General features: G+C 37.7%; 1 protein-coding gene and 1 pseudogene across 10 annotated transcripts; one reads left to right on the forward strand and one right to left on the reverse strand.

The window, feature by feature from the left end:
- The first annotated feature begins 529 nt into the window (after positions 1 to 529).
- LOC105048633 (uncharacterized) lies at positions 530 to 7,537 on the forward strand. 10 transcript variants are annotated; one of them, XM_073261328.1, is made up of 7 exons: positions 530 to 1,269; positions 2,380 to 2,472; positions 2,665 to 2,732; positions 2,840 to 2,933; positions 3,275 to 3,388; positions 6,367 to 6,419; positions 7,210 to 7,537. In XM_073261328.1, the coding sequence occupies exons 1-6, from the start codon at positions 643 to 645 to the stop codon at positions 6,406 to 6,408; spliced, it is 1,038 nt and encodes a 345-aa protein (XP_073117429.1). In that variant the 5' UTR covers positions 530 to 642; the 3' UTR covers positions 6,409 to 6,419; positions 7,210 to 7,537. The 10 variants fall into 10 exon arrangements, 7 of the variants coding, with proteins under 7 accessions (XP_073117429.1, XP_029121478.2, XP_073117430.1 ...); XR_012142968.1 differs by having other exon boundaries at positions 531 to 1,269; positions 6,364 to 6,419; XM_029265645.2 differs by having other exon boundaries at positions 531 to 1,269; positions 2,840 to 2,978.
- A 4,021-nt stretch (positions 7,538 to 11,558) lies between these two features.
- On the reverse strand, positions 11,559 to 18,488 carry LOC105048634 (5'-adenylylsulfate reductase-like 4; annotated as a pseudogene).
- Positions 18,489 to 19,007: the final 519 nt, after the last annotated feature.

Here is a 19,007-nt window from a genome sequence, read left to right on the forward strand (position 1 = left end):
CTGAAGAGGAAGAAGTGGCAGGAAGAGGGAGAGATGGGGAGCACGGTGGAGGGCATGACGACAGCAGGGTTGGGGTGGTGGCTGAGGGTCTGGAGCATGAGGGGCTTGGAGAGGGGAGACTCAATTTAATAGAAGGAAGTTTCTCATTTTTTTTTTTTTTAATCATTTATTCGAGATTATTTTGATCATTTCAATATATTATAATGATATGGCAATAAGGTCCTCCTTAATGTTAAAGGATTGTCTAATGGTGTGGATTAAATTGTAGGGTTGATTAAAATATCAAAAATATAATTATAAATTTTAAAATTATTGGATATATTTATAATTTCGATCTTTATTTAAAAAAATTGAATGTATTTATAATTTCAACCTATTTTTGGAGGGTGGTTTTGTAAAAAAAAAGGCCGGATTCTTCCGAGTGGCTGTTGTCCTCCCCTCCTAACCCGGAGATCCAACGGTCGTTAGACGCCCGCCTGAGCCAGTAAACGGCGGAGTTCGAGTTCCATTTAACCCCCAATCATAAAATGAAATGGAATAGCCCCCTAATTCCCCTTGCGCATTGGCCGCCTCCTCCCGCGCACCCCGGATCCGATCGCGCGCATCGCATCAGAGATCCGATTTCCGGGTGCCGCCGGGGAGATGACCCGGTGCGTCAGCTTCACCGCCTTTAGGGACCGGTGCTACGACCACACGTTCTACGCCGCCGGGCTACGCCCCACCAACACCGTCCTCGGTGACGGCGCCACCGTCCACTTCTGGGCCCCAAGGTCCCCCAACCCCGCCCGCCCCCCGCTCCTCCTCATCCACGGCTTTGGAGCCAACGCCAAGTGGCAGTGGGCCGGCTACCTCCGCCCGCTTCTCCGATCCGGGTTCGACCTATACGTCCCCGACCTTCTCTTCTTCGGCGGCTCGGAGGCGCCCGGGCCGGACCGATCGGAGACGTACCAGGCTCGGTGCCTGGCGGCGGCCATGGAGGTGGCCGGGGTCCGGCGGTTCGGGGTGGTCGGGGTGAGCTACGGGGGGTTCGTGGCGTACAGGATGGCGGCCATGTTCCCGGAGGCGGTGGAGCGGGCGGTGCTCATCTGCGCCGGGGTGTGCATCGAGGAGCGGGACCTCGCCGCCGGCCTCTTCGTCGTCAACAACCCCGACGACGCCGCCAGCATCCTCCTGCCCCAGCGGCCGGACAAGCTCCGCCAGCTCGTCCGTCTCTCCTTCTGCAATCCGCCACGCATCATGCCCTCTTGTTGTTTCCGGGACTACATCCAGGTCAAAACACACGCACCCACACACACAATCTCTCTCCTTTTCCGTCGTCCAATTTTTTTCTTGCTTTCTTTTTATTTTTTTAAATTAATTCTTTCCTTCAGCCTCTCGAAAAGCAGAGAATGTAAGATGGACCTGAATGGAGACCCAGAAAGATACAACCATTCCTATGGTTCAGTATTTTTAGATTTTTTTTCTTTTTAGTAATCTCGTTTCTTTATGTGACACCACGTGTGAGGAGTCAATGGCTCAGACTACGGAATGGGGTGCAAAGGATGATTACCGACAAATTGGTTCGGTTGCCACATGCTCGAATAATTACATGGAGTTGATGGGAATCTCGTAGAATTAGTGATATGAAACTTTAGACTTTTGATTTTGAAAAGGAAAAAAAAAAAAAAACAAGATGTTCATGATGGGTTTGTGAACTTATAGGTAGATATTGATGTCAATGTGGACTCCTAAATTCGGGAAACTTAACATCCGGTTTTTTGAGTTCACTGTCATTTTACACCTGGTCATTCTACATTTAGCATTTATTAGTATTTACTTCCGCACGCAGTTAAACTGGAGAAAACTGGTACTTTTGCACCAGTACTTTGTACACGTTTATGCTCGTATTGGACGTTGCAAACACTTATGTCGATCGATTATTGCATACACTCTTGTGTCAGTATTGCTCACATTAATACCGTTTTGAGCAGCGGCCAGGGACAAAACATCAAACGGTCATTTACATCATGGGGTCGGGTTAACTTTCAGACAATTGGGACTAAACATCAAATGACAGTCAATTAAGGAAGCAGGTGTATATGGTCTCACAATGACTTTCTTGACCATTTTGTTCATCTATTTCATACCCTTTATACTAAGGCTATTTAAATATTTTAGTGTTGATTATGCTGGCATGCAAATTTAATTCCCTTTTTGTGTATTTTATCTGTTTTTGGTTGACCAATCATCTAGTTAATTCAATAACAAAATATATGTATCATTCAACTCAAAGAGTTTTTCCCAAAGATTAAAAAAAGATTTTTTTTCTTTTCACGAATGATTGCTAGCAATTTGCTGTGAAAGGCAAACCCTCACAGTTGAATTTATCTCTAATGATAGGTGATGTGCACAGATTATGTTACTGAGAAAACAGAGTTGATCAATACTCTAATCAAGGACAGAAAACTTTCGGATCTTCCTAAAATAATGCAGGTGATTTTATCTTCTTGTACTTATGACTTTTAATGTGATCTCAAGGGAAAACTCAATGTTTTCCTTCTGTAGCCTCCGCAAAAGCATAAGCTGCTTTTATCTTTTCCATGGCTGTGTAGAAGTTTTTCACCCTTATTGGTTTCACTTTTTTATCATATGGGTTCCTAAAATCGTGTCTTTCTCTTTGTGCAGCCAACATTGATAATATGGGGAGAACAAGATAAAATATTTCCATTGGAACTGGGTCACCGATTACAAAGGTATGCTAGGCATATAATGGATATGACTGTTTACTAGAAAGAAACTTCTGTTGGAACTTTTTTGACAATTATTTTTCTAAAAGGAATGAACTATTTGAAAACTGCAGGCATTTACAGGAGAATTCTCAACTAGTAGTTATCAAGAATGCTGGCCATGCCGTTAATCTAGAGAAGTCCAAAGAGCTCTGCGAGCATATACAGGCATTTTTTCTTAGTTTTTCTCCCTACAGTCACAAAGATCAGATGGTATGGTGACATCTTCTAAAAATTATATTTAATTAAATAAAGTTAATGCTCCAGTGAAAAAGTAAATAGAAAGACAGCTTCTAACTTTGTGTTCTTATTTTTCTTTGATGCTTAAGGCCTTAATAAAATCATTTTTTGAGAAGTGAGTGCTTCAATTTAAGAATTTAGAATTCTAAATGCAATACTAGAAAATAGCTTCAACTGTAGCAAGTTCATCAGATATGATCTAAACAGATTGAGTTTCCTAAAATTCTTTTTAGAGAGGTTGCTTATGGTGTTTCTTTGGATAAACATAGAGTTATGGAACGAGGTGGAAAGTAATAGTTAGATTTGCTGGGTTGAGCATGAGGAGGCTTGCTTCTAAACTTCCACTGCTATTACAGAAAAAGACATGGATAAATCAGGCCAATGTAAGAGAAACTCTTATTTTCATTATTATTCTATTGAGTTATCAAAGTTTGGGAAGGTGGCAATAAATTTAAAGGAAGCTAATCCTGTCGAATATTTACATGAATGAGCAACATTTTAATTTTTATTGCAGAGAAAGAAGTTTGAAAAACTATGACCTCTGGAGATGCCAATATATTGTTACCTGTGATTCATAATGATTACTCGCTTTTGATATTTAATTTAGAAGTTCTTGTTTACATGAGGTACTGGATTTTTTTTTTCCCTTTTTCAATTAAAGATTCCAAATATTGTTGTGCTTGAAACCTTAACATAACCAAATAATGCATAGGTGAGAGAAGTGAGATTTTATATATATGACAAATTGATTTAAGAACGTAAAGATAATAAACATACAAAGTCTTATGTGCTCTCTCTTGACAGATAAATGGTGTTTTAGAACCTTTTGCATAAATCTCAAGTTTCAAATCGTATTTGTGGCATTTATGTTCTAACTTGAGCTATGCATTGGTAATTGCAAATTATCCACCAAATGAAACATAAAAGGACAGATTTCCTAGTTAGAGATCAAATACGTTAGCTGGGCTTTTAAGATAAAATGTGCAAGTTGGGATTGAGTTGGTGCAATAGCAAGAACGTGAGGTTTCCCAATGAACCAAAGTATTTATTTTTCCCAATGAACCAAAGTATTTCTTATTAAGTGTTTGAATATAAACCAGCAGCATGCATTACAATTTTCTGTTTGCTTGGTCGATTTCTTTCACAAACATATAGATGAATTTTAGAAATGACAAATCATAAATTTCCTTAACCTAAACGTTGGAAAGAAGAAAAAGGAAGCTTGACAGTTAACCTAGTCAGTGTTGTTTGCAAGTTCTTTCAAATGGGAGAGCAACAATCTAGAATATGTGTTGTATTCTAGTGAACAAAGTCCTGCTATGAAGGCCTAAAGTTTCATTTACCACATCCTGTTAGGTTAATGTGCCATTTTAAAGGTATTCACCTAAAAGTTAAACAATCAAACTTTTCTGGGATACCTGCATTCTTTCTCACACAATTTCTTTACATTTGTAAAATAGATTAAACTTTACCATTTTTGAATGTTTAAAAGTAGTGGAAAGATTTCACTAAGAATTCTTGTTCATCAACTCTTTTGTATCATAATCTCTTAATTCCTGTTAGCTTCCTGTAAGGACTGTGTATGAATTTACCAATTCTTATTATGATTCTGTATATTTCTCAATGTCCAAGAGCAAGCTGTCAAGATAATCAGGTTTAACACATCTTATTGAACTCTCTATTTCGGCTTCAACCACCAGTTGCTCTTTCACATTAAGTGACTGTTTGTTTGACCCATTAAGAAAGAGTTTGGCACCTCAATATTTTCTTATAATTATGTCTACTTTATACCTTGAAGATAGATTAAAATGACTATAGGAGTACTGTGTTGGAACACTTGTCTTGTATACTCAGTTAGTATAATACAAAGCTAATCCTAGATTTAATAAATAATAGGCATTCAAAATGATGGTCGTGGTTCTAGTGAAGAGATTGTAGCCACAATCTTGAGCTATGGTTGTAAGCTTCCATTGGCATTTAACCTTTTTTTCTTAAAAAAAAATAAGTGTATCTTGATTCCTGTCTATACCTATTCAATTAGTTCCTAGCAGCAGGTGTAAAACTGATGAGGTTAATGCATTATACTTTAATAGTAGATAGTTGTAAGTTTAACATGGAAACAAGTCAATTACATTTTCTCATACAAATTAGGTGCTTCCACAGTTGATCAACAGGACTTTTATATTTGAGGAGCATATGTTAAATGAGTGTTATTTCATTATTCTCCTAGCAATTGAAAAGATCAGTTCCAGAAACATTGTTCATGTCATCAAGGCTCATAAATGGAGATGCTTGGAAATAATAAAGAAAGATATGTCTGTTTAAATGTGTTGTGCATGTGTTTAATGTTGCTTAAGATTGAGGGAAAAAATGAAGTCATATGTGAAGTCATTAGAAATTTCAAATGTTGCAGTAAATATTATGATAAATGTGGGAAAGCATTCGTGCAACTACTAGTACAATTTAGCTTTTTCTTTTTTTTTTTTTTGAATTGTAGTTTTTTTTTTTAATGCATTAGTAAACAACTGGAGAAATTAATACGTTGAATTATCTTATTAAAGTTAACTACCTACTTGGATCCCCGATATAATTTGAGACATTAGATAATAATGTTTTGATGAATTATTTTTAGAAAGATAATTCAAAATAAAAGGTGGGAAAATTAGCTCAAAGAGGAGCAAATAGAACAGGCAAGTTATCTATATTTAGAAACGTTACCAAGTAAAATACATCCAGAGCTTGGTTATAATGTTTATTTTATGCTTTTAAGAAAATAACAATATGATGAAGAGTAGCAACTTGCAGCCCCAAATTGACTAGGTAAATTATTCTGCTGTGGCAAAATCATGGTGTAAATGTGATCAGATGTATGCCCAGTGAAAATATTGATCCACAAACACAATTAATATAGCATATACGCATTTTTTCAAATTATTGGTGAAACTTCTTTTTTTTTTTTGGAACAAACAAAAATTTTGAATAATTTCTTAATTTGAGCATGCCATCCTTGTGCACCCCTAGTTGGTGATTTTTTTTTTTAATAATAATTTTATAAATTTGTCTAAACCAAAAGTTGTTGTACCATCAAAATTAACTGTTGATCGGATTTCAGATAAAAATGCAATCTTTGGTTAAAAGTTCTAGAAATCATTGTATTGATCAGCAAAGTTATTCTGCTTTTTCCAAACTTCGATAAGTGGATTTTTCTTTTGTTGAAGGTGGCATACCAGGAAAAATTATTATTGATGGAATTGCAGATAAAAATTAAAATGTTCCAGACATCATTAGTATTAATCAACATTAAACATGTTTTGCTTCTGTTGGAATTTAATAATTTGTTTGTTTGATTATTTCCTAGTAGATGAGCTTGCCAAGGACATCAAGAAGCAACATCTATGCCTAAAATTTTGTAAGGTTAGCTCTTTTACTTGAACCATATTTGATGGGGTTCATGTAGGGTTGCAAATGAATCAAGCTGCTAACTAGGAGCTCGAGTTTGGCTCATTTAGGCTCCGCTCAGGTAGAAAATGAACTGAGCTCAAGCAGTTTTTATAGCTTACACAAATGCGAGCTGCTTGCAAAAATATATTGAAATTTAGCAGGCTCAGTAAAGCTCAGCTCAAACCCAACCTTGAACAACACCTGTACGTATCCAGCCAAGCACAAGCAGCCTGATTCTTAGCTCGGCTCAGCTCAGCTTTTTCATGGCCCTAGGTCCATGTGCAACATTGACCATTCCAAGTTAGGAAGATGGAATATGGTGCCACAGCCTCAAGCATCATCTTGGCATCTAGGAATGCATTTGGACACTTGGACTAACAAGCTAGCATCATGCTTCTTTTAGATTATTACACAATTATATGCATTATGTTGTTATATGTTGATATGCCTGCATGATGGAGACTTAACCCAAGCAGATTAGATTCATCAAACATATAATTCTGATATTTACAAAAATGGGTCTCTACAGATGAACTGAAAAGTTTCTATTGTTGAAATCTGTTTAGCAAATTGGTGTGGTTGATGTTATGTAGTTTATTCTTTCAGTATTTTCAGTCAATATTGTTGATATTTTTTTTGGGTTTGTATGACCGTGTATACATGTGGACAAAGTAAATAGTTGATTGAAGATCTCAAAATTCAAATTGGAACTAGTTTTTGCCATTTTTTATGTTTGAGTTTTTTGCCTGTGTTTTTGCTGCAGGTGTAACATAATTAATAACTGATTGCCCTTTTTCATGACTATATGCTTATGCAAGCGGGAGAGCTGCATTCCTAAAAGAGTACGGAGCTGTTGCACATAAATCCAGAAGAATATCATTTGTGAAGACAGATTGTTCATTCAGAAGAATTGCTGGAAGTTTTATAAAGTCATTGATGATTTTTTTAGCCTTCTCCTTATCAGGGTCCCACCCCAAAAAAAAAATGGTCGAAGGCTCATATTCTACATTGAATGGTGCAGATTGAATCTGATTATCTCTGGAATTTTTGTAATGCCATCTCAATTCTTATTACCATTGCCATTTGAAACTTGAGTTTGTGTTAGAGGTCCATCACCAGCATATTTTCTCTTCTTTCGTCTATGAGTGTGACCTTAGGTGATGTGTCTTTCAGCGAGTGAATTCGGCCATTTGCTGCTACACAACAAAGGAGGTGGAAATCATTGGCAATGGGTTTCCACCCTCCAGAGTTCATCTGATAATATTGATTCATCAATCCCTAAGAAACCATTAAGGAGTGGAGAACTTGGATGTGAAGTCCAAGCCCTATACTGAGCGGCAAGATGTTCAAGCTAGAGAAATTGAGGACAACGGATGAAATCTGTGGTGGATGAATTCAGCTTGATTGATAATAAAACATCTTTTTTGGTAAGATTGCTTTAAATGGATCACACATCTGAAGCCTGTATGCTGGAAGAAATCGACTACCATACCCCAAGCAGCGTAACCATTGCCCAAGGATGCCATAATAAATGATGAAGATAAGATAACACCATGCACCCCTTCTTTCGTAGTTGGTCTAGATCAGGCCAGGGAAAGCCTCTTGATGCTAGGAAATTCTTTGGTATGCCCAAACATGAAGGTCTTCTTAATGACAAAATCTCTAATTACATTTCTTCACCCATAAAGTTTCTAACCTTATTTCTATTTTTTTTTAATTTACTCCGATGGATTTGGAATACAGTCATTTTAGCTTGGATTTAGGTTTGCAGGTTGAATGTACCATGAGAGATTGAAATCAGTAAGACAACCATGGGCTAGAGCATAGGCACTAATTGTCGTGGATTGGACTCTGGATTTAATCAAATTTACTACTTACATTTAGGGTGTGTTTGGGATTAGGAATAATTTGGAATGAGAATCGAAATGATGATATTCCCCGGCGCATTTGACACATTTGATATAACAAGAATCAGAATCGAAAAATTAATCAAATAGAGAGATTTTTGAAAAATCAATTCAATAGAGACTATTGAAAAATCTAGTGGAATGGGATTTGAATGGTAATGAGAGAGCTAGGATTGGATTTTAGGCTATTGTAATATTTTCCATTCCTCCGTACAAATGAGAATGAAACTCCAAACAAACAGCCAGAGGGAGAGACACTTAATTCCATTCCCATTCGTATTCCTAATCCCATCTCCCCCTACTCAAAGATGTCGCTGAAGCAGCGAGCATCAACAACTACCATCCTAGACTATCAGATAAACTTCATCCCATATCCTGATTACGGAAGCTGGACAATCCAATGATTGGTTAATATTTGCAGCTTTCTGAGGACCTTAGGTCTCAGGAGCAGAGTCCAAATGAGCAATCTTTCCAACAATCCAGCACATTTAAGCTATGGTTAAATCCAGCTCCAGTTTGCAACACAAGCCATTTAACCTACTGCTGCCAGAAACAATCGAAGGAAGCGAAATTCTTTGTGCACCACACGCAGTGCAGAAAACCACGCACCATGCGTGGTGATTCGCTCTCGCACGGCACCGGCAAAAAAAAAAAAAAAAAATTTTTTTCACCGATGTCTCTGGATCCGTGCATGCGCAAATCACCGAGCGCGGTGCACAAAGAATTGCTCAGGAAGCAAAAATTCTTTGTGCGCAAAGAATTGCTCGAAGGAAATCAGTTTCATCGACTCGATAGAAAGGGGCTATCAAAACGAAGCATGGGTGGGCCAATCTGAAAACAATCTCAAACCAATAAAGACAAAGCACATTCCAAGACTGCAACTTTTCAAAAACCAGAATCACTGCAAGAGGCTCCAATAAACGCAATTCACATCTCATCTTTACGTGAACAGTCTAAACATTTTGGGTTAAGGAATGCCTGAAAGCTGGAATTCACAGTCCCAACCTTGTAAGCAAGCTGTATATATACATCAACTAAATCCAAAAGAAAAGGAAGACATCTTTTACTCTTAAGCGCCAGCATGCTGGAGCTACCAATCTCCTTCATTAACTGCAGTCCAAGGGCCTCAACCAAGCACCATCCCTCTGCACTGACCAACTATTCCTGCTAAAAACCAACACTCAGTATAATCATATACAAGTTTGTGGTATAATATTAACTTTCTAAAGGAAGGTGTCCAATCTTTATTCTCAAAATATTAACCTAAAGGACAAGAACAAGCAAGCAATGCATACACATGGCTTAGAGGAGCTAGAAGAATGGACCTTATCAGTCCCCATGAACTCGAGACAGAATACAAAAAAATATTATAGTCCATTTCTGCACTGATGGAAGTGAATTATGGCCAAAGGTTGGGAGGGGTTTCATCTCTTGGTTGTGTTACAGTTATTGCCATTCCATGGACTAGCCTTCAATTGTAAATACACCAAAGGATACCAATCATACACGCATAAATATTGTCATACGGACATGACCTGTGCTTTGATGCTAGGATGGTTAAGGCAAGGAAATGAATTAGGAAGGTTTAAGATTTGCACAAACTGGGTAAAAATGTGTGTTCGGGGACGATCTACTCCCATTTGCTCATCTTTCATTTCCTTTTATTTACTAGACCAAAGGAGACCTTGGTATCCAACGCAACATGAGGATGTGCATTACAACCCATGTTCCACCAAATGAAGAAAAAAAAAAAAAAATCCACATTAGCAGGGAGGTGACATTGCTAGATATCACATTTTGATTAAAAGTCATCTACACATGAGATCAGATCAAATTTCAATGGTGATCCTTCAATGGTGAAGCCAGACATAGGCAGATCATCCTCCCAGATGATCATGCAAGTCACTTGAAAGAGCGCAGTTTGTCGTTGAGCTTCTAAGAGGAATACTGCTTTCTGGAATGGAAAAGATAGATTTCCCCCAAATTTCTTACGCTGTATATTCTACGTACCGAATAGCCACCGTTTGTTAAGATCGAAGAGCGTAACGGGTTTTGAACATTATAGGACAAGACGAAGACGTAATGAGATTGACACTTTATCCACCCTTTTTACCAAAATACTTATTTACATATTTTAATCAAAAAAGATATGGTTTGGAAAATGGAACTATAGGTGTCAGCTAAAGAATGGAACAGATTTGGAGTGCTAACTTTTATAATATAATATTGGACTGAAGAATCAAAAGGATAAAAATAATAATAGGCAAGAGGTAGGCGGATCTTCGATCTGTCCCAGTACTAACTCTTACTTGCAATGGCACGCTCCACCTGACAGTTCTTCCTCCGTAGAATTTCTTTTGTTCTTCCGTCTCCACCACCATATACGAGCTTTTTTTTTTTTTTTCCAAAAGGATGGTCACGTTATTGTAATATACAAACATCCACAAGTCTGATCCGATGGCTTCCTAGAAGACTTGCCGAACAGACACTGTGATGAAATAATGAAGAATCAAATATCATGGAGTGCTTCCTAGAAGACTTGCCGAACAGATACTGTGATGAAATAATGAAGGACCAAATATCATAGAGGAGCGGATGAATCTCTGACTACTTCGTGTCATTTCGAATCCATCAATGACAGTAGCAGAATTTTTTTAATAAAAATTCTCTATCAATATCATGGAGGATAGATGAGTCTTCAACTACTTCATATCGTCTCGAATCCAATTAATGACAGTCGTAAAATCTCTCTCGATGAAAATCTCTTCATCCACAGCTTCTTTCTCGCATATAGAATACTCGTCTAAGCAGCACAAAACTCAGTTCTAAGAACGGAAGGCTCCAAGAGATAGAACCTCTCTTTAGATACAGTAGTTGCAGAGAAATATTCAAGTCTGTATAAAGTTCAAGCCTCCTTTCTCTTCTAACCTTTGTTTTCTAGAGCACCAGCCCAAACCCCAGGCCTTGGTTCAAGCAATGCCCTGTACTTGGGGATTTGTCTCACCCACCTGATGGCAAGCGTAGGAGTTGATTCCCTTTGCTGGAACACAATAGAGTGAGTCCATCCTGATTATGGACGCACACCTGATTAAGAGGATTGTTCATGACAATGATATATTTCAAAATTAATCCAGCACCCAAACAGTCACTGGATTATACAGCACAAGACATATCTCTAGCATCCTAAACAAGTATACTGAGGACATTGCTGGTAATTTCTACCATTTACTCTGTTCACTAGGAGGATTCAAGTGGTATTCGATTACATGAGACGAATACATTGAGGTTAGTAAATCATGCAACAACTAGAGTAAAAAGGTGAACAATGAATCATCTGCTTTGAAAACGGGGAGGCTGATGCAATAATTATTGGAGCCTGTAACAACTATAACAAAAAAAGAAAAAAAACAAATTGATTATTGTTTGTGATAAATTGTACAGACACGGCGTCGAGATCTATAAGAAGATTCTCATCTCCCTTCACTTCCAAAGTGTGCTCTTCCTGAGCTCGGCTCGCCAATGGATACTGATGCTAGTGACTTGGTAGCCCATGTCTTTGCATTCATTGCGCCTTTGTTTCTTTTGCATGGATTCAGCCTGCAGAAAACCTGCTTGGCTTGCTCAAGATATGCCTGGGAACAGTCCCACAAACTCATTAAGCTTGCATACCTCATGCACCTCCTCCGTGCACGGTTCACACATGCATTAAGCTTCGGAAGAAGAAAGTAGAGTAACCTCAAAAGCAGAAAAAAGGTAGCCAGAGTTAGGTATGTATTTTGCTGTAGCAACTTTTCTGGTGTCCTTGACCAAGAATAGGGACAGGTTTTCTGATTAGTTTCTTCCTCAAACTCAACAAGGCTTGATGAGCCAACAGTTACTTCCAGTGAGCTTGGATACAGTGGTTCAGGCTTAATGCCTAGAACAAGTCAAATGCACATTAAATGTATCATCATTCTAAAGAAGGAAAATCAAGCTCGAAATGTATGTCATACTTTTGTATCCTACTGCATTATCAATTTTTTTTTGATGAAATATTGCATTATCAACTTGCAGTTATCCAGTCTTCCATTTGAATAAAATGGTTCTGGATAGCTCCTGTTGTCTGAATATGTATCAATAATCAAGATAACAATTGTAACTTTAAAAAGCATTGCAAATTTTGAGGATTGTTCATTCATGCATGACTGAATTAGGAAAGTATGCTTAAAAGAATGGTCTCAAAAATGTTAGGCTGCACTTTGCTGGTCATCTAGTTTGTGTCGCTTGATGTTTTTTGACTATTTTCTAGGTAAGGCAAGCTGGTTTCTTTTTGTGTTAGATAATGTAGACTGTCTGTTTTATTATCTCCCAGCTGCTGCGCATAGCCTAATTTTCTTTTTTCTGTACGTCTTTCTTTCTTCTTCTTTTTTATAACCCTTTTGTGTCAGTTTCTAAAGTTTCTGATATCTACTAGTAAAACATCATCAAGAAGCTTGAGTAGAATATCATTGTCTAGATTTCTAACTGAACAAAGAGGCCAATTGAACCATGGTCAATAGGGATGCAAATGGAGTTACAGTTGTGACCTTCACCTTGAAGATGGGGAAAAAGGTTGTCTTGATTTCCTGCAAAGCTGTTGTGAAGCTTTATTTTAACAGTTACCCTCTTCCCAGCATGAAGTTGCTGGCATTTATCAGTGTGATTAGAGATCAATAAAAGAAGATTCTGATGGTGGTCTCAAATCCTCCAGTTGTGAAACAATCAACAGAAGTGAAAACTCTGGCATTGCAAACTATCAAAAAGGTTCATAAATAGCAAGTGATAACAGATACCTGCGGAGACATGTACTTAAATGGAAATCCAGTTTTAACCTCCAAAGCACACCAATGGTCTAGCCTGTAAGTTTTGCCTTACTCAGTGCTTATCAGGATTTTCGGAAAAAAATGCTGCAATCAGGGACTCCTTACATTTCTTTTGCTCTCAAAACATCAATTACAATGGTGTGTTGCACATGATAAGGGAAGATATCTAGTTTACTGAAAAATAGCCAAAGGCAAAGATCGAAAACATAAATGTCATATGAACACAATCATGATCAGGACCTAACATACATGTTAAATTTCAACAGCAAACAAGTTGAATGGAAAACCTAGGATAAAGTTCCTTTCAACACTGACCTTATAATAGATACCAAATCAAAAATAGATGCAAAAATTTTAAAAGTAATCAGAATGTAAACTGAACAATAGATACAAAAATTCAGAAATAGTCAGAATGTAAATTACCTGTACTATCACTGTAGAAGCTACAAGAGAATTGGTGCTTCGCGATCCATGATACCGCACCCGATTGGTACAATTCATAATAAAGAGGGTTGGAAACCCACGGACACCATACCTTGAGAGTATGCTGCAATTACATATATCAGTCATCTACGAGGATTCTACATCCCTGTAAATCTAAGCCTACAGATAGATTCCAGTGCAAACCTTTGCCTGATTAAAGATTCTTCAACTGCAAAATGATGAACAGTGGGGTACAAGGAAGACAGAACATCGAAGCTTGGTCGGAATACTTTTGAGAAAGAACACCAAGAAGCATAAAAAAGCACAGCCACGGATGCCCCTTGCTTTCTGTAAATTAGCTGTAATGCTCTCGACAATGCATGCTCGTCCCCCTTGAGACGTTCACCCCATAAGCAATGCATCAGAGTTCCATATAGAGTGAAAGCACTCTGCTATCTACCAATATACCAAAGCATCTTTTAACCCTACTAATAAAAAGACCACCAAATCAAATTATATGGAGAACAAAGGAGACAAAAAAACCTGCAGACAAACTACGGTGTCGCAACATGAACACCCATAGTCTGTAACTATCCTGAATTAGTAAACCTTGGAGATAAGAAAATGCATAATATGGATCATTAAAACCACATCATCCTCCCAGCAATCCAGAATATTGTAACTGATTTTGATGCTCCCAATAGTCCATATACTGAACACCATATGCTTATTACTTGTCTAACGATTATGGTTATGTAAATGTATTTGGAAGAATATGAGACATCTAACCGTAATTTTGCATTTGGAAACAAATTAGTCATGAACTAAAACATTGAATCTTATTATAGTTTTTCTCTCTGGCCAGATCAGATTAGCCCAAACTAATTTAAAAATTGATTCAATTGTCTCCTCAAGTCGTTACTAAATTGAGGATTATGACTATATCTTCATTGACTATCCCTTCTGGAGGGAGGTGGGACTTCTAATAAAGCAAAAATGCAAACCCCCAATGATATCAGTGAAATATATCTTCCACCCATTTTTATCCTTTTCCAAGTGCACACAGAGCTGTTGCTAAAGAGGCATGTATTAAAGAATATGGATGGCCACTGATATAAGATCCTAGAAGGAAATGCAAATAGCATTTTATTACATGTGAGCTCATGCAATCTGTCAGCCTGTTAGATCACATGGTGATAGGTACTATTACACACTACAAAGCAACTCTAATAGAGATGTTAGATTTTCTAAATATTTGAAATGGCAAGTTCTTTAAACACAGAATCTAGCCAAAACTAGCTTGCCAAACCTACTAAATAAAGCTAAATGTGGCTGGCTTTACAGTTACAATATGAGTAGCATGCGAGCAGAAATTCGTGGAAAACAAGTAATAGAGTTGAATGCTTGAGAACAGATTAACTGAGAACACATTCTGCGATGAGTGACATGAAAGAGATCATGAGGAACACTGTGCAATCATGAATGTGGTACCAGTAGTGCATCCCAGTGTCCCTGGCGAGAAGGGTAGAGAAGGTGGATAACAGAAAGATGAGCACAAAGAGAGAATCAACTACATTACATAAAAAAGACCAAAAAATAAAAATAAAAATAAATAAAACTTTGGTCTTGATGTCACAGTAAGAACCTTCAAGGAAAAGAAAGGAATAAAGCAACTACAATGCACTGGGCATCAGAAATTCAAAACATCTACTTCATCATGTTATGAAGTGAAGCAACCAGACAAAGTAAAAGAGAATAGAAGCAAAAGCATTAGATATTTAATCAAAATTCATAGAATGGAAAAACTTAAGTCCAGTAAAATTAGGTAATGTGTGTCTCCTTAAACATGATTGTCAGACTAACACATTACTGAACCTAAGCCGACGTCAACTCCTTTTACTATAATACTTCTTACATCTCCCACCAGAGTAAGCCATGAAGGAAAGACCAGACATATGATGAGAAGTGAAAAGATTTAGAGATAATTAAAATTCAAAGAGTTTTCTTGAAGAGTGAGCATAATCTGAATAAATGTATAGGGAAGACATAAAAGGTAAATGGCTTAACAGGAAGACTAGCTTGACATTAACGGCGGACATATAATGCTCTATGCTTCTTTCAAGAAAAAAAAGGAGGACTAGGCTCAGAGTTTTTCTTCCCCAGTTGATATGTTTATTTGTTGCACAAAAGAAACCAAAATAAATCCCGACACACCTGTTAATCTTGGTTTGAACTATGTTATATGTTTGCAGGCATTTTATAGACAAGCATCGGTGCATCACTGATTACATCAACAGAGGTTACAAATATGAGAGCTTAAAGCACCAGCACATCCTGTCTTCTTTTGACTTTCAGCAGCTTTGCTGCTCTAACAGGTCATATTGATTGGTTGAAAGGCCTGAAAGAGAACATTGTTCAGGGGGATGATACCTGTTGGTACCAGATTTCAAAATATTAGTACACCCTTCAAGGAAGGACAAGAACACTCTCTTGTTCGTCCATCACATTATTTCAAATTCCAAAAAAAAAAAAAAATCAATATTGCTATTTATGGCAACAAAGAATAAACCTATCACTATATTTTTTTCTTTTTCCAACTTCTTCTTCCAGGTGCAAGATAACTCCAAGGGCGTGTGGTTTTTTTTCTACCAATTCGAGCCCTCCCTTCGCCCTATACATGATGTCCAAGTTAATTCTTAATTATGGGCTCTCTATTTTTCTTTTTGTTCTACTAGAATTCTCCATTTTCTATATCTTATTTTTAAGTTAAAAACGAGACTCCTTTTACAAGGATTGCAAGATTACTTCAATGATATATATTTCAATGTCTAGGGTTAGATTGGGATCAAGTCATATGTCCTAGAGGGGGTTTGATTGGATTGGATCATAGATGATTGTAAGACATTCTCTAATTTCTTCAAAAATTTAAAATATAAAAGAAACATGAAAGAGTTAGTTATAAATTAGATGGATGAAAAATAAAAGGTCATAAAATATACCTAGTTTCAACCATCATAAACAGATATTTATCATGTCCAATGAAACAATTGCCATGTGTAGTTAGTCGGGGCACTTACATACGCCCTGTTAATTCAATTATCCTTTTACATAGAATATCTCTAGGAAAAAAGTTGTAGAAATATGAAAAAATTTCCTCCCATAAACTTCAAACCTTCTGTTTCTTCACATTTTAGAAGCCAGAAAACCTAATGAACAAGCTAATTTGACGTGCTAGAGCTAATCAGAAGTAATTAAGTAATTCCTAAAGCCATAAAATTTACTAAATTATATTCAAAGAGTTTCCATGAGATTTAATATGTAAATAACATGATCAAGTTGATCCTATGACCCAAGGGATTCTACGATGCAAAATGTGGGTAGAACTTGTGATCCTAGCTGATCCCAATCCAAGGATGAGATTACATCATTTATGATCATTTTGATCCAGATAGTAAGATTCAAACAGTGGACTACTAACAGCATCAGATACCTGTTATCCGAATATCACCTTTTCCTTGAAAGTGAATAGAAATTCTTTCTTGTAATCATAATTACTGACTACTCTTGACCAGCTTTATGAGCCCTTCTACATCAATTATTTCTTTAAAGGTTAAAACAGTTATTACTAAAACAAATTGCATTTTCTTTTTGTTGCAGATGTCCATACGGACCATACCATTCTGGCAGTTTCTTGGCCAACTGTTCTTAAACCACACAATGACTGCACTTCCTCTAACGCACAAATATCCCTTATTCTCAGATTTTATAATCTTATCCCGGCATTCCTACTTTACCATGTATCAACCTACCTCAGATTCTCAGATTTTGAGTAATCTGATGCTCTTTATTACTCAAGATCTTGAACCATGCAGAATTGTTAGTTCTTTGTCTTATCCCCCATGCCAACCAAAAAAAAAACAAAATAATAAGACAAAAAAAACCATGCTCTTATAAGAAAGATCGCACCATATTACCCTAAAATTTATGCAAGACTGTGAAACATCAAGCATACATTTCTATACTAAAATGGCTGCGACTCCACATAATCACCACAACCATACCCACGAATCGTAACCAATCCATCATTTTCTCCATACATAAGCCCCATCTTCGCCGTTAAACTCTCCTACTATTTGGCTTTTATCTTACACCTTTTTTCCTTCGAGAAAAGTTCCTCCTCTCACTGGTTACTCCTTCCCTCAAGCCACCTGGCGATTAAAATATCATTTTTTTATCCTTTAAAACATATTTAATCACCCCAACAATTCAAATTATTTGCAGAAGGAAGCAATAAGACGAGATTGCATCCATGGACGAGGGATGTAACTATATGCATAAAATCTCAATCCTTCGAAAATTATGCAGCAAATTGGATCTAATTTCTCTCCGGAAGATAGAAAGGACGCATGAAACTGAAGCAGAAGTTAAAATCTGAGATGTCACCTCGATGACGCTGCTCGAATGCTCATTATGGGCCGGAAAATCCACGGCTGCACACGAATTCCGATGCCCGAGGATCGAGTCGCCGGCTGAGACCCTGGGGCAGAGGCCCACTGCCGGCAGCGGCCCGCAGGCGTGGCCTCCCGGCAGCAACGCCGCTCCGAGGGCCAGCAGGAGAAGAATCCCCCCCGTCCAAACCCCCGTTCCCATGGTTCCTAACGTAGCAGCGCACAGAGGGCGAGCAGGAGAGAAGGAAACCTTCGATCGAGGGTTTGGATGAGAGAAAAGAAAGGAGAGGAGGAGGAACGCACGCGCTAGATTTTGGAGCTCTCATCGCCATTCATGGCGGTGGAGAGCGAAAGCGAAGGATTTTTTTTCTGCTTCCTTTTTTTAATGTCTCTCGTCTTCCAACCAAGTGGAGAGCGAAGACGAGGCCCAGCCCGGCGTGGACGCGGACCTGGATATAAGTTGGGTTGGTCTGGCTCTAGAGCAATCGGGAGGAGGACCACGTTATTAGGCCTAAATGTGGGAGACTGAGGTTGGTCCAGGTTGGGTTGGAAAATTATTAATTTGATTCAAGTAGAAGGCTTCAGGGACCTGGGAGGGCGAGGTTGGTGAGTGTAGGTTGGAAAATGTTAATCTGATTTAAAGTAGATATGCTAACTGTCTTTATTCCTCAATAATAGTTGGGTAAAATCAAGGATTCTAGAATCATTCTGACCTTGAGAAAATGACAATTGGAACTTTTGGGAAATTTTTAGGTTGGGCAAGTGGCATTGCTAACCTTTGTGTCCAACTCAGTCAATTATAGCCTACCATATAGCCTTTCTTATTACCGGACTTAGAATGTGATTAGGGATGGCAATGGGTAACCGTGCACTCCATTCAATTTATTTCAACCTATTATAGATATAGCTAGAATACTTATTTAGCAAAATGATCAAGTTCAA

Source organism: Elaeis guineensis, chromosome 7 (assembly GCF_000442705.2).
Source record: "Elaeis guineensis isolate ETL-2024a chromosome 7, EG11, whole genome shotgun sequence".
In the NCBI taxonomy this organism is placed as follows: domain Eukaryota; kingdom Viridiplantae; phylum Streptophyta; class Magnoliopsida; order Arecales; family Arecaceae; genus Elaeis; species Elaeis guineensis.

Coding starts and splice junctions, on each gene's coding strand:
- LOC105048633 (XM_029265645.2), top strand. CDS start 643: ATGACCCGGTGCGTCAGCTTCACCGCCTTTAGGGACCGGTGCTACGAC. Junction 2,733..2,839: donor CTGGGTCACCGATTACAAAG/GTATGCTAGGCA, acceptor TGAAAACTGCAG/GCATTTACAGGAGAATTCTC. Junction 2,979..3,274: donor ACAGTCACAAAGATCAGATG/GTATGGTGACAT, acceptor GGATAAACATAG/AGTTATGGAACGAGGTGGAA.